The sequence below is a fragment of the Falco punctatus genome (genome assembly GCF_963210335.1).
Source record: "Falco punctatus genome assembly, chromosome: 4".
Classification (NCBI taxonomy): domain Eukaryota; kingdom Metazoa; phylum Chordata; class Aves; order Falconiformes; family Falconidae; genus Falco; species Falco punctatus.
In genome coordinates, this window is record NC_137583.1 from 99807340 (window position 1) to 99824050 (window position 16711).

The 16711-nt window shown below is 38.3% G+C and overlaps 1 protein-coding gene across 1 annotated transcript in view; it reads left to right on the top strand.

Annotated features, from left to right (window-relative positions):
• The window catches only part of MRPL3 (mitochondrial ribosomal protein L3), a 31334-nt gene extending 19256 nt beyond the window's left edge, over positions 1–12078 (top strand). The window contains exons 8-10 of the mRNA XM_080385990.1: positions 1909–1986; positions 3302–3379; positions 11470–12078. Coding sequence (XP_080242116.1) covers positions 1909–1986; positions 3302–3379; positions 11470–11619 — 306 coding nt within the window. The 3' untranslated portion in view covers positions 11620–12078. The remainder of the gene's footprint in view (positions 1–1908; positions 1987–3301; positions 3380–11469) is intronic.
• Positions 12079–16711: the final 4633 nt, after the last annotated feature.

The window sequence follows — 16711 nt, forward strand, 5'->3', positions numbered from 1 at the left end:
TTAAACATTCTTCAGTATTTTGAGAACTGCTTACTAAAAGTGAACAATTTCACAATAGTTAGCTGTTAGTATATACTCGGTGGTAGCAGTGAATCCCAGCTGTTTCAAGGAGGTTCAGAAACCTGTATAATAAACAACGCAGATAGCTGTTCTCTTATGCCTTGATTATAAGTGAGCAAACATATTCTAACTGAGCAAATTGTGGTATTTTGTGATATAGCTGAGAGAACTAGTCTTTATGCTTCAAAGAGTTCTGTGCATCTTTTATCACAGCTTTTATAGATTGGAAAGGATTTAGCTGTTATTTTATACTGCAAATATTGTACTATTCTTTGGAACCTTATTTGCTTTTATCACTTTGTCTGGATGCATAGGTGCTTAATGAACTCTTTTGATTCACATAATAGTTTGTTGCCTTCTAAGAATTTTTAAGCAGATTACAGAGTCATATTTTTAAGTTTCAAAATGTAAATAATATTAGTTTAAAAGCTGTTTGGAACAGATTAATTTAAAACTTGTCCCTATAAAGACTGCACAATATTTAGGCTGAACTAAGAGGGATTTTTGCAAACTAGCTTCATTGTACAGAATTAAGACCAACTGATTCACGGTACTGAACCTGAATTGTCTGTAATTTTCTTAGAGAAATCAAAAGAAAAATTAAAAAAGCATTATAAAAAGCAAAAAGGCACCAGGCAATGAAGTTAGAGTAATTGAGAATGTAAAAACATACAGTACTGATTTACAGTCCTTCATTTCAGCTGGAAAATGAATTTTACACCTGGCACTATTTTCTCTGAAGACTGAAAAATATAAACGTTTAAATGTACAACACTTTTTTATTTATTTTTTTTGTTAGCAGATTGTATTCATTACAAAATAACCCCTCTTCAAATTAGAATTTCATAAGAAGTGATGCTGGATGTAATTTCACAATGTATATAGAATGGGAAATAGTATTGGAAATGGGTACCATGAAAAGGAGACAAGGTGAAAGGATGCAATAGGGGAAAAAAAATGTCTTGACTTTTATTTTCCAGTCCAGTGTTGACCACCTCAGATATTTTTTGTAATCCTGCATTGTCTATTACAGAATCCTGTCACTAGAACTTAATTACAGATCATTTCCTGAAATTCTGACTTTCGTATGATTAAAAAAACTGAAAAAACACCAAACCAAAACATTATTAATGCATGACAGATTGGTGCAGGAAGCTGACACAAATGCCTTGATTATACTCTAGAACTGAAAATTATTGCTCTTACTCCTGCCTTTTCTTTTCCACCTTTGTTCTCCATGTTATACCCAGCCAAACAAAAATGGAATACCAAAACTAAGCAATAGCAAGGAATGTAATTAAAAATTCTGTTCTCAAAAATACATGCTTTAAAAAATCTGGTTTATATCAGTATAAATGTCATGGATTAAGGAGAGGGAAGAAGCTACAGTATTATCTTCGTTTTGGGAGCCTTCCTGGGCAGGACTGCTCTGGAGTGCTATGGTAGCATCCACAATTTAAGTAAGTTTCCATTTGCTACAGTCTTGTGAGGTGGATGAGTCTTGTGTTGACAGAGCTTTTAGGAAAAAAACTTTTCTTGACTTTTACGACGTGAAAACATGGGATGAGTGCAGATTTTGCTCTGAATCTATACACATTAAGTATTAAGCAAAGCTAGAATCCGTTTGTTGATATGACAGTATGTATAGCAATTTTATGATTGAGGGCAGGTATTTCAGGTAACATGTAGAGTAATACCTAATCTCTAGCAGGAGGTATTTAAAATACTAATCAATATTAGATATTTTCAACATTGGAAATACCAGCATATTTTCTTTGGTACTTCTCTTGAGTTTGTAAGTTTACCTCTTGCAGTTACATTAATTTTATTGTCCCTGGTTTTGTCTAGAAAGCTGCTAAAGTTTATCGTGGAAAGAAAATGCCTGGTAAAATGGGCAATATCTATAGGACATCTTTTGGATTAAAGGTGAGTTTGGAGTATACTGGAATGTGTATGAGGGGGTTGCATTGCCAAGCAATAGATTTAGCCATTGTGTTGGTGTACTGTCTGTCATTTCTGTTAGAATCCAGAGCATCTTGAAGTAAGCAACTGGAAAGACAAGAGCAGCAAATGTGTACTCCTGTCTTCTTGTGGGTTACAAATAAGTTATCTGAACTCCCTTTGCGTCTGTGTACCCTGGGAACTGGGTTTCCAGGGGATACTTCCACATCTGATGTGTTTTTCACTGTATCCCTTGACTTCTGCCTTTGGAATGGGAAACAGTCAGGCTTCTGGTGACCTTCAGTTAATGTTAGTGCCCAGAGATAGGGCAAGGGGCAACGGGCACAAACTGAAAGCCAGAAAGTTCCATCTGAATATGAGGAAAAACTTTTTTACCTTGAGGACCACAGAGCACTGGAACAGGCTACCCAGAGAGGTTGTGGAGTCTCCTTCTGTGGAGACATTCAGAACCCGCCTGGATGTGACTCTGTGCAACCTGCTCTAGGAGAACCTGCTTTTGGCAGGGGCTTGGACTGGATGATCTTCAGAGGTCCCTTCCAACCCTGACCATTCTGTGATGTTTTCATACCTATTCCACTTGTTTCAAACCCAACCCAAGTCCGAGTTGTTTGAAGTTCTAACCTTATCATGGTCCTTCACTTCCATGTGCTAAAAGGGGATTATAGTTTCTGTCCAGGTTCTGATGTGCACACAGCTGCAGCAGTTCCATTGCTATTACAGCTACTACTCTGTGTCTCTAAAGACAACCTCTGCAGTTTGCACAAAAAGTGTATTAGCTTCTAGTTTGCCAAAAAAAAAAAAAAAAAAAAAGTGGTGCTGCTGCTGTCTGCCAACTAAAATTAATTTCTTGAAACAAAAAACATGTGTGTTCAGTTGAGCACCTCATAGAATTAAGAAACAAACAAATGGGCACAGTAAGGTTTTCATGAGCATATTTGGTTTAATTTGCCAGGTGTTAGGTTTTTCAACAGCTGTTGCTGTTAGAGGGAAAGGCTTTGGAGCTTTGGTTGATGTTACACTGAACAAAGAGCTGCCTTACCAAACATAGCCTGATCACAAGCCCTTTAGAACTGTTTAGTAGTCTCCGCATTAGAAAGCTCTGCGCTCAGAGTAGCACGTCACTGAATTTTGTGGCAAGTTTATGCCTGTGCAGAACATTCTTCTTGCCCAGAGTACCACCTCCAATTAATCAGTTTGTACTTTGCTGGACTGTTGTTTGTAAAGCTGGGAATAGTCTTTAATATGAGCTCAGTGTCTGGGTTTTTTTTCTGTCTTCTAGGTGTGGAGGATCAACACAAAACATGATATTATTTATGTAAATGGGTCTGTTCCAGGTCACACAAATTGTCTGGTGAAGGTATGTTTGCTAGTTTCAACTTATTGGTGTTAGTGACTCCTAAGCTCTCTACAATGCAATCTTCATTTCTTCAGAGTCCCATCTTGTACTATTGAATTAAAGGATGATAGGATCAGTTATGTAAAAGGCTGATTAATAGGGGCAGTGGGTCACCATCTTCCTTGAAATGGCTCATTTTTAGCTTTGCACTGGGGTTGTGCACCCATGTAGCATATAATAAACCAACACAGTCACTGTAACCCTGTTACAGGACCCTCAGAGCTGGGTCTATCCCTTTTAACACTAACCTGAGTCAAGAGCACGGTGGTGAGATTTCCAGAACGTTATTTAAGGGCTGTATTCGTGAACAGAAATGCACAACAGGCACTGCTTTAAAGGTTATTCAAAGTATTCCCATAACAGTAGCAGTTACCTTTGTAAGGAGCAGGAGAGGTACAGGAGGAGACAGCTGGAGTTCACAATAGTGATACAAGTTCCCTTTGCAACAAGTATAAATGTGTCAGTGTTATTTTCTGTGGCAGTCTACAGCATTAATTTCAAATTTTATGGAGATTGTTTCAGCGTTGTCTATGAAAAACTGAAACAATGAAGAGTCTGATAGGTGTTCTTGTGAATAATCTGCATCAAAGCAAGGAAAGTACTCTTAAGGATTTTCAAAATAGATTTTTCTTTCTAATTAGGTATATTTACACATCTGCAAGTGCAAATTTTGTTGGTCATATACCTATGTATCTGATATATAGCTTAAAATTCTCAGTATTGTAGGGATTTAAACGATCCAGTTCTTGAAAAGTTACAGAGTTCAAGTTCAGATTTTTCAACTAGTTTATTCACGCTTTTGTCATATTTTACTATGGGCACCCAGTTTCTGTTACGTGTTTTCTAGTTGTGGAGCAGAACTCCACAGTTACTGGGCATTAAATAAAGCAACCCTAGCTTTTGAGTAGGTGTTTTACACACAGAAAAATGAAGTTTATTGTTGTGTTTCTCTCACTGGAAATAACGCCTTTTTTTCTGAGTGAGTGAGGTATCTTTAAACTGCTGTGATTGTAATGTCCAGCCCAAGCCTGGAAAATACATCCTGCATTTCTCACCCAAGACAGTGAAAATTGGTTAACACATGTCCAGGAGAAATAGTTCTCAGGATAACTGCTGCAAAATAACTTGGCATGACATCAGTGACACAGACATAAGACTGTAGTTTGACTGGGTTTTCATCCTTGTATTGGACTGAAGGCCCTTTTCAACTGTGTTCTAAGAATTTTTCATAATCCTGAGCCATGAACCTGGTTGCTATATGTTAGTCTGAGGTTTAAAAATGACATCCTACAACAAATGCACAATTAAATGACAACGTATGTATGCAAGCAGCATCATGTAGCTGAATAAAAGAGTAACATTTGATGCCCAGACTTCATTCTTTGATCTTAATGGTGCTCATAAGCAAGAGCTAATTGTTGCAAGATGTGTTACATCTTGTTCTCCTAGTCATGCTGTTAAAATCCACACTTACATCATTCAGTGGCAGCTGCATGTACACATTTCTGTCTTATCTGCAAGGATACAACATTTTATGAAGCCATTGAGACTCTGAATACAATACTTATTTCTACCAGCTCATAATAGCTAGACTCAGTAAATTAATTTTTTGATTTCTGGTTTTAAGTGAGTTAAGAAAATAAACATTTTTTAAACACCTGTAATATAAACTGTTTTTAAAAGCAAAGCCGTGTGTGTTAATACCACACATTCTTACATACACCATGAATATCTCATTTAAACAAGTCAGTGCCCCCTTGCTTATCAGACACTGCTCAGTTACACTTGGAGGAGAAACTACTGCAAGTGTTATGTGCTTTCTCTCGTGACTGGGTCACTTCCACCTTTTTCTTCCACTTTCTCTTTACTCAGGCATTACTTTTGCCTAGGAAAGCATCCTCCTTAACACCTTGGATTTACTGTTTTGTTCTGAAAGCAGTCCTGCTATTAGCTTAAAAAAATCCTTAGGCAACAGTACTGTCAACAGCCTTATTAAGAGGAGACTGCTGGACCAAGCTATTTGAGCATACTGCAGGAAAACAACCGTTTTGACATCTGTGATGTGAAGAGGATAGTGGACTTTGATTGCCATGGCAGTCTGCTGCATACCATTTAAGTGCTTGCCATGTCCAGGAGTGATTTCTGTTCAGTTGATTTGTCCTGGGTGATGGTTGGAACTTTATCCTAAGTTCAAAAGTTAAAATGTCTCCCTTGGTGGTTTGTTGTTTTTTTTTTTCCAAGTAAACTTAATGCACCAGTATTAACTAAGTGGCACAAGGCATTTTTCTGACTGCTTTATTAATCCTTGTACATGACTTCTACAAGATACAGAATCTGTATTAATTGTCAGCTATATTTGAAAATGTTTCAAGTCATAGTTATCTACAGTTTAGAAGTCCAGGTATCTTCAAGTATTTTGGTATACCCATTTTGGTATACCCATTTTAGAGTTGTGGGTAATTTCATTAATGAGGGTTGAGGGTCCATGGGAAGAATGAGGGATTTCATCCCTTCAAGCTGTTTGATTAACATAATATAGTATTTGAAAGATCTTGACCAAAGTGCTCAAGACTCCAATTTTCGTGGCTTTTTAGTAATAAATAACACTGAGATGAAGGCACAGTGGTAGGTATTACTATTATGAAATAGTTTTTTTTTTTTAAATTGCCTCCACTCACATATTTGGTGATTGGAGGGAGTATGTAGTCAGCAACAGTTCATTCCAGTTCCATAAACTGATAAATCCATTCTGTTTTGTTTCCTTCCATACGCTACATGAATTACATATATTAATTGGATTTTTTCCCTTATATTTCCAAATACATGTCCGAAGAGGAGAGAAAGCTTTAGTTAAAAAAGCTTGCAAAGCAATACTATTTAGCATGTATTTTTAAATTTCTGTTTTTTCTTTCTCTGTTTAATCTTGCTGCACTCACCTGTTGTGGTTTTAGCTTGTGTCTTATGCCTTTGTTCCAGGGTGTTTTCTTGTTTGCATATAGACTTTGACATTCTATACATTGTTGTATATTTGTTTGTATCTGTAGCTGGGGAGAGAAACTGGGATATTAGCATTCATAATTACTGTTCATTCCACTAAATACCTGCCTATAATTAGGTAGGACTAATGTCTAGGGAATTTGGATCCATCTGGTTTTGAGCTCAAAAACTGGAATATTGCATAATGCTTTTCCTTGTGTGTCTGTAAGAGGAAGGCATTTGTGCTCAGTACCCACTCTGTTGCCTGGTAGCCATTAAAACCACAGTATTCCTTAAAGCAATTTTTTTTTTTTTGTATGTTCTTTATTTTTGGAAACTTAGTGCATCAGCACTGTATCAAGACAGAGGTGACACACTTAATTTTTCAAGTTTCGTTTTCAGTAGAATAAAAGTACAAAATACTGGGTTTGCTGGATTCCTGGTTTAATTAGAAATCAGTTTTCATTTGTTATGGCACGCTGAAGCATGCAGGTAAATAACTGACATAAGTAATGTTTCTAGCCAACTGGAAAACTAATCAGAAAGCTTACTTTAGCATGGATTTCTTTCTCAATGACAAGGTCTAATAAAATTAAGAAACTTTAACAGTGTGCTAGAATATATGGAATATTTCTGTTACAAGAGTAACATCACAGAGTAAGCATTTGTAGATTATGCCTATCGAGACAGCCTACCTCAGGTAATACCTGTTTCTCTTGATGTATCTTCTTAGGTCACAGGGCCTATAGTTACAGTATGTGGTGTTGATCCTCTAGAAAAAAAGCTAATAGTTTTTTCTTTTGGAAGCTTATGGCTCTCAATTTCTCTCTGAAGTGTATTACCGAAAAGTTACCTCTTCTGGTATTCAAGAGAGAAGCCCAAGACTAACACCCTGTTTAAGTAGATGCTTTGTAATGGAGGGGATACTGTAATATAGTGTATTATAATTCAGGATGTTATAGTTTGTCTTTGATAATGTTTTATACCTGTCCTAATTTTAAAGCATCTGGTTTTCTTAGGACATTCAATGTTGATCACTTCGAATATATCACTTGTGGTGAAAGCAGAAATTCCGGCCAGTCCTGTAACCCATAGGAATTACTTAGCGAGTTAGATACTGAACTGGCCTTTTTGTATGCTGGAATTGAATTAAACTTGGTGTACACAGTTGCTTTAGCATTCTGCTTGAGCTAATAAACAACTTCTCAGTTTTCACCTACTGCTGCTTTTGGTTTTGGGGGGGGGGGGGGGGCGGTATTGGGGGGGAGGCAGCGCCAGGGGTGAAGTCCATAGAGGTTTGCATCCTACTTACTTTGTATCACACTTGCCAGTGTTGCTGTCTCTGTTTCTAGCAGCTGATACCAAGTTGGATGAGCTGTGCTCAAATTGAGGACATGCAAGCATAGTGTGATGCTTTCATACTTTGGCCCCCATGATAGAATTGAGTGAAGGTGGTTTTTTAGTTTTAAGACAAAATAAGGCTGGTCAGAAATGGATACAGTTCTTGGATTCAATTTTTTGTCTAGCTTCGAAAATAGCAGAGAAGCTGAGCTAGGTAATATATGACACCTGTGGTGATTATTTCTAATATTCTGTATATTTAAGCACATTTTACTGTTCAGCAAACAACTTGCATTCTTTGCTGTGGTTGCTAACAGCCTGAAGCCCCATTAAACTACAGATGTGAGTTGTGACTTAAGCATCAAGTTTTAATGCCTTGTTTAAGGCCATATTAAGTATTTTGTGGTGATAGATTTCTGAATTTGTATTTGTTTATACTACCTGTTATGCAGTGAATATATGGGACAGGCATATGTGCAATTTATTAGTCTGCAAATCCTTTATGACTGTTTTAAAGATCTAGTGACAAAATCCCAGCCAGCTCTGATTTCAGCTTTCGCTGGTAACTTTGTTAATAAAAAACTTCACAGAGAATATACTGTAGTTTGTATATACAATATATACCATCTATCTATAGTACAGTGTACTGTAACATATAGTGGTAATAGTACAGAAGTTGAGCAAGCCAAGTGATTAGGTTAGATTGAGTCATGCAGTGAATGCTTTTATGGATTGTAATAACAAGTTGGGCTTTCAGCCCGATTCCTGCTGTTGATGAGAGCTAAATTCACTGGGTTTTCTAACACGGCATTAAAACTTACTCTTTTATTAGGGATGTTCTCAGAAGGTTATTGGGAGAGCAGGAAGAGCTGTGCTGGGTCGCATGTACTTCTTGTCTGTGTATGTGCTTATACAGACAAGTGTAACTGCTGCTGCTACCATTTAACCCTTTATAATACCCTGAAATTATTGTGCAGGAATCTGAGGTAGTACATACAGGAAGCCTTTGGGTGTGGTGCTGCCTTCGTAAATGTAAAGGAAATCATTCAGTAATTTTTTTAAGTTGCTGATCAGTACTTTCAGATGTAAAATGAAATTGAGTTCTTCCCTTTGAGAGGAATAATAATAGTATCTGTCTTAACTTTTGAAGCTTAGAATGGAGAAAGAGTATGGTCATTCAGTTTGTTAGGGATGCTCTAAGATGGTGCTTCAGGAGTAGAACTTAAATTGTGTTTGAAAGCCATGAATGTGGAAGAAAATGGAAGAGCAGCAGTAATTTTCATCAGTCAAAAGAACTGTTTCAGTTATGCCAGTCAAGAGAAAGCATATCAGAAGGAAATCATTTTAATATCAGATGTGGCTTGTGCTGCTGGGATCTGTCAAGCATCTGAAGATTTTGGAAGGGGCGAAATGAAATAGTATTGTACTCCTCTGAGAGCAACAATGGTCTGTTGGAAATGTTTCGTAAGAATCTTAAAAGTACTTCAAGATTTCTCCTTATCACACAAGAGGCACTATCTGCAAAATGCCACCTGACATTAATATGTAAAATACAATGTTAAGGTGGCACAGAAATTTTGCATTTATTTAGATAAACTAATGCAGGACTAAGATTAGACTGTTGGGTTTGCCTTCAGTTAAGGGCAACTCATAAATCCTGTTGGTAAGTTGTTGTAAGAAAAGATGGGGGGGTGGGGGACGACATGGCCATTTAAATTCCTTTCATTTTCTAGATGTTCAAAACTGCCTATATGTAACAGCAAATATTATTTCATGGTGAGAATAATCCAGAATAACAAAACATTTTAATAAGATACATATGAAAGGAATAAGTTACCAGAAATAAATAATTTATTCTAATCTTCCTAATATTATGGTAACTCGTGTAGAGACCATGGGGGTTTTTACTGTTGATGAAGCAGGCTTGTGATGTGTAATAGGATTAGGGAGTAAAAGAGAAAGGGGCAAGGGAAATAATAGGTAACTGGTGAAGTTAATTAAAACCTGTTTTCATATGGTAAAAGAAACAGTGGCAGTGTAATGGAAGGGGAGGATGACTTCTCAGCTTCAGCAGTTCAGATGGTACTGTTGAAGCTATCTGTGTTTCCTCTGAACCCACTGCTGGTGGAACTGTTGCAGTAGAGGTCTTTAGATGTGGACCTCAGCCTAGTCTATTCCATGTAGGTACACAATGTAAATTGCTGTCTGCCAGGAGTACAGGTGCTTTGGTAGCTACACATGGCAGTTTACAAGTGAATAGAGAACACTTTTCATAGGGAAGTGTCTGACAGGAGAGGAATGGTCAGCTTGAAAAGCTGTAGCCATCCTAACCAGTGCAACATGTTGAGCCCTTCACCCCTCAATTCTTAGAAAAAAAGTTTTCTTTTGTTTATCCAGCCTGCACTTAGAAAACTGTTGGAACTTCCTCAGGGAAAAAAAAACCAAAACCAAACAAACCAACAAAAAACTAGAACCAAAACAGTTCTTCAGAAGCTGAAGTAAGTCAGATTTATTGTGCATTTCATCTGCCAGAATCATCCTAGGCTTTGGGAAAGGCTCAAGTAACCGCATATACGAATCTGGTAAATATAGTGCTGTCAGAACAGAACTTTCAGTGGGCATAAAATTGTTTTATTTAATTTCTGGCATAAATCACGGTTGTCCTATGTGAGGTTTTTGTCCAACCAAGTAAGAACAAGCTTCTGGTTCTTTAAAAGTCCACCATAAAAATAAGAGGAAGAGCTTGTCTTCTCTATACTAAGATTTTGTCTAATCTATTTGTACTTTTTTTCTTTTTAATCCACTTGAGTATAGTGGATGAAAGGGATTATTACAGCTGAGGAGGAAGATCATATGTAATAATTTAAAAATGAAGAAGTTAATTTTAAATAAAATTTCATCACTTGGGAATTTGTAGCTTTTTTTCTTCAGAGATACCAGCTATCTACTGCAGACAAACTGCTTTTTGCTGATAATTCTAGCTACTAATTTTCTTCAGAGATTGGAGTTTCAGGGGGCTAGATTTTAAATCTTTCCATATGTAGAGAGGTCAGTGAAGGAAAGTAATTTCCCTGTGGCACTACAGTTCTTGGAAATAACTCGTGTTTGACAAACTTGGGTACTGATTCCTAGATGAAGAATTTTAGATGCTTAATTGCAGTCACTGAATAGCTCTGCAGTAGGCAGAAGGACTGAATACAGCACATGCACATGTCTTTGCAAACTTAGTTGCCATAATTAGTTTGTATCATAAATGCAAAAGCATGTCTTGGTTGTTGAAGAGGTGATTATACCAATTTACCTTGGTATGTCATGTGGGAAAGTGCTGTGGGATATAAACAAAGTTTAAACAAGCCATACTTACATGTCTTTTAATAACATTTCAAAATATTGAGCAATGAGTTAATGAGAGTAGCTTGGTTTTGATTCTCTCGCAGTACTGATAAACCTATCATACAAGTGATAAATTCTCCTTTTTTGTTTTGTTTTGCTGTTTTGTTAAAAACTCCTTAGTGACGGGTACAAAATGTTGAATTCAGTAGCTGGGGTTGATGTTAAAATAACTGGTGATATACCTGGGATTCTTCACATGTACAAGTGTAATGTGATAATGGAATGCTGTTGGGGTTTTTTTGTTATGCATGCAAAGTGATTTCTTTAATTTCTAGCGTATCACTGTCTGAATGTCTTCTGTGAGATTTATTAACCCTACCCTTCCCCCTCCTGCTTTCTAGGTCAAAGATAGCAGATTGCCTACTTACAAAGACTGCAATAAAAACCCTCCATTCCCTACGTTTTTTGCTGATGGAGATGAAAAACTACCAGAAGACCTGTATGATGAGGAGGTTTTCCAGTTCACAGACCCATCTGTCACATATGCATAATGTTCTTCACAGCTTCAAAAACACACAATTTTGTTACTTTCACAAACTTTGCAATGTTGTATAAAAATAAACCTATGAATTGCAGTCTTGCCAACTGACTTGAACACTTCAGATATTGCCATTTTGGTCAGGTAATAAGATTTACCGCTGTCAGTTTCAAACCTGTATTTAAAGCAGCAGGTGAAGCCGAGGGACAACTTGTGAAGCACGCCAGGTAGTTTGTCTTCAGTGATCTTCTGTCGTCTGTCTCGGGCTGTGAAAACTTAGATATGTCTGAAAAACTTGTTTTGAAGATGGTTCCATTTAATTTTCTAAATGCTACCAAACTCTGTTTTTCTTTTGTAGAAAGTATTCTGGCCAACTCTGAGCAATCAAAAAAGCTTCCAAATCTGCCTTGGCATCTGGGGGGATCCATGAAGAATAATCCAAAATAAAACAAGAAAATGCTCTGTAGCAGCATGCGCTTGTTTTGTTTCCTTCTTTTCACCAGAGCTCTTTCTCTCCTTTTGCTTTAGTGTTCTGTTGAGTTTAATGTGGCATATACACAACAAATTTTCTAGAGGGAAGATGGTGCCAACCACTGCCTTCAGAGGAGTTCTGGCAGCATGTACAGTGAGGGGGTGTTTGGATGGGGAATGTTCAGTAACAAAGCGGCACTAAGACTGCAGTGGCCACCTGTTTGTCGCCTTCATTGACAACTTGTTCTGAACTTCACAAAGGATCCCTTGCATGCTCTCTGGAGAAATATCTCCACATCTACACTTGTCTCCGTATTGGATTTGTATGCTGTTACAGGAGAGCTATTATAAAGAGAACAGGCCAAATGTGAAGGATTTGTCTTTATGAATAGTGCTTGTTACCTTCTACCTCACCTTTCAATGACAGCTGGAATCAATATGCTCCATTTATTTTTCATCTTATATGATTTACTATTTAAAAGTCTGATCTTTTGAACACTGTAAATCCTCTCACATGCAGAAGCAAGTAGCTGCGTAACTGTCAGGGCCTCTGAGCACACAAGCCCTGCAGTAGTTCAAGAATTTGCATATACTAACCTACCATTAATACTGTGACAGTGCTGTCTGCTCATCTTTGCAGTTTCATCACAAGACATCAAATATCTACAGTAAATACAAGATTTCTAAAGACCTTACTAATACTATCCAGTTTGAAAGGTGATGTCCTTGTCATGATGGTATGTCTGTTACTGAAAATATTTTTACTTTTTTTTTGGCAATAGCTTCAAGAAACCACATGCCATCTTAAAGAGGCTGTACTGTCTACTACTGGCTTATAGTAGACCAGGAGACATCTTTAGAGACTGTGGTATAGAAATGTGAACTGGTAAATATCTACATTGTAGAGTATCCTCTTAGCTGGATTCAGTTGAGTTAAAAATGCAATTGAAATGAGTGCATCAGAATGCTGGAGAACAGCACCATCTTCATGCTTCCCCTTCAGTAACGTGGGCTCTCCAAGTGCAGACATCACACACACAGCAGGTGTGGTGCAAAAAGCCCATACACGTAGCAAATACCCAGTGGGGTGTCGGGTTTTGACCATGATACTTTAAAAGTTACAGCATTTCCATTTTTTTTTGCCCTTGAACATATTTAAAGCAGGGTGTGCACAGGTGTGTAGCTTGCTGTTCTTGGGCTGGCTTATGGAATAATTCTGGCACCCATATGTTTACCTTGAGAAGCTTTGTTGTTATTTTTTATTTTATTTTTTTAATTTAATTTGTAATGCTACAGGACTATGACTGAGGTGGTCACTTGGAGAGATGCTTTCTCCTACATGTTTTCTCAGCCGGAGGTTCCAAGACTGTGGGATCCTCACCTGTAAGTTGTTATATTCTGGGTTTGCTTTCAGTACATGCCTTGGAAAGCACCAAGAATCAAATGTGAGTTCAAAGGGAGCCACAGGTTTAAAAAGTAAGTTAAGATTAACTCTGTATCAAATGACATTTCAGCTTTAGGGGAAAATCAACAACCTACTTGAGTTCCTGTTTCTTTAGTATGAGAACTTCTCCCTTTTTGGCATAAACAGTGAAATTCCAATGATCTGATCATGTTACTTTTCAGTTTCGTTGTCCAGGGAATGACTGTAGTCATCCAGGAAATTCTGTAGTTAACGTTGCCTTCCATTTCTTTAGCTTTAAAATTTCTGTTGAAGCCTATATGCTATCAGAGTAGTCTCTACAGCTGTGCTTTTGAAGTGCATGTGGGATGTCGGGGGGGGGTTTAGTGTGTGTGTTGGGGTGGGTGGGAGTGAGGGTGTTTGTTTTGTTTTTTGAGATGTAGCTTATTTAGGTCATTATTGGTCTCAGCTTTCTTGAGATGTACAAGTGAAGCCTTTTCCATCTTTGTTTATCAAGAGTGCTTGGATTCTAAAGACAAGAGCTTTCATGGCTTAAGTAAAGACTGATGTCCTGAATGTAAGTGTTTTCTGTAGAGCAGATGCAGGGTGAGATGGGTGAGTAAGATCTGTTGACATGAGCTCAAAGTAGCGCAACCTAGATTGGAACATAAACATCTATTAGACCTGTTCTTCCATCAGGCGTTGGAAGGCTTATGGTGTTTTGTATTTAATTTTCCACACGCTCTCCATCTCTCTGTCTTCTGCTCTTCTGCCTAATGAAGGGACTTTGTGCAGGAAAAAGGCAGGCTGAATTTATTGCAGGGGCCAAAATTGTTCAAAAGTGTAATGATACCAAATACTTTAAGCCCACCTACGAGTTTATTCTTAGGAAAGGCTAAGGGGTGCTTACTGAAGTATTTTTAGATTTTATCAAAGGTGCTGGAGCTGAGTATTCTTTAATTCCTCAACATGGCTGAAGGTTGTTGCAGTTTATTGAGAGATGTGCTTTTGAGAGTCAAATAAAAGCAGACAAAATTAGGCAAATACCAAGTCCTCATGTCTGATTAGCCACCAGTGTCATGTGCTAAGGGCTGTGTTCAGTTTTCTAAAAGGCAAACCAAGGGCTCAGTTGCAAGTAGATAACCTGTGTGTTCTGTTGCTGTGCCTGAGTATCAAAAGTTTAGAGCCACCGGGGAACATACGCCCAGGCAGCAATAACAGCATCAAAAAGAAGCTCTTACTCTATATTACCTGTAGATTATTAAAGAAGAAGGAGCTGAACGTGTTACCGGGAGTCTGAATCCCATAGGACAACATCCTATCCAACATTTTACTGTCTGAATAAGTAATTGTTGGCAAGTTCTGCTGCCACTGCCATAACCTGTGAAACAGCTAAGATCTGCTGTGAATTGTGTAGCTGCTTCAGCACAGAGAGAGAGCAAATTATTCCTCTCTTCTGGGAGTATAATGCTTGGAAGTCGTGCACACTCTCCTCAGCCTCTTCTGTGTCCTTGGGCTGGTAAAGGGCCTGCACTTTCTCTGGCATGTACCATTTTGCTTTGTGATGCTTAAAAATCATGAGAGGATCCAGCAAAAAAGCGTGAGTGCTTTTAAAATTGTGAGTGCAAGTAGATTTATTGTGTCCTCTACTGTATAACCATCTTACCAGGAAACCGGTTGTGCAGCGCTTTTTTTTGCTCGTGTTTTCTGGAAAAACACCTACACGAGTGCCCGTACACCCTGGGAATTTGACTGTCTGGAAGTTTCTGTAACAGTGAGGCAAAGCATTGGTACCAAGCAGTGCCTTCGATTCGGTCTGTTTTCTGCAGGCATTTGGGAGTATAAGGGCTATGGGTTAGACCCTGAGCTTGGCTTTGCACATTACCCACTCCTTAGGCTGTTCTGTTTGGGCTGGAGGAGTCTTTAACATCGCTAACACGCTGCTTTGGAGGAGCATGTAGTGTTAAGCTTTAGCTGTATCCATGGCTTCATGGCGTGACTGCTTTGAAAAATAAATACTCTTCATTAATAACCCCTCTCAGCGGTTCGGTAATAGTACATGAATAAACAGTGGCAAGCTTACAATATTAGTTGAGGTAAAAAGACAGCAGGAAGAGGAAATCAAAACACTCATTTGTCACTTGACAACATAATTGCAGTCGTTGATGATAAACAAGGAGTTTATTTTTCTTGAATTCATACTTTCAAGTACCGTTGCTCTGTCATTATGTGAGACCAGTAAACATTTTCCTTTGCTGTTTTCACTTGATGTGGAAAAATGTGGTTTGTTCTGTTAGTATTTAATAAACGTTACTCTAGTAAAAGCTGAAAGATGACAGGAGTTCATATGTAGACTTTCACCTTCCTCCACCCTCCATGTGGATTTTGGAGCCTGGTGTGGCCCAAGCTTTTCCAGAAATTGCTGTTTCCTTGCTGAAATTCTTAAATCTTTGGAGGACTGAAAGAAGACGGATGACAATGTGGACCATGAGGGAGGCTGACATTGCATAACCCAGCTGCCCCCGTGATGCCTGGCAGCAGAGAGCCCAATACCCCCAACCAGTGGCTTTGCCCTGGCAGCCTGGTGCAGAGCCAGCAAGTGCACTGGTACCAGCCCCATACTGTGAGCTCTGGCACACAGGGCTCCCGCATGATGCCAAGGTGATTGCTATTTTAAAGAAATTGCTGGCCCAGTCCTAGAGTGCTTTATAAAGTCTGTCGATTAGAGGGATGGTTCCTGTCCTATAACCACAGTGTGGACAGCAGCGGGGTGCATTCACTTAGTGCTGTGTCTGTAACTCCTATCACTTGGCTGGGATCATTCTCCTGATTTATGTTATTCCCACATCTCCTTGAAATTTTGTGTGGGAGTGCCTTGGTTTTGTAACTGTAAGCATTACTTAGACACCCTGTCTTCTAATTAGCTCCTGTGCCCTTCAGTGCACAGATAGTGGTTATTAATTGCATTATGGAGCATCTCTCAGCTGCAGCAAATTGCCCTGTGCTGTTACACACCTTAGTGTGTAACATAGCATAGTATAATTTATTTATATAACACACTTGATGGCTCTTAAATCTGTGAAAACATGCGAAAATGCTAACCTTCGTCTTGGGTATTTACTGGTTTTGGAGAATGTGTGCAGTTTCTGGTGGAGGAATTTGAGTTGGTTGCATGTAGCCTTAACTTTATCACACCAGCAAGAGAATTAATTTCTATCAGTGCAGCTCTGCT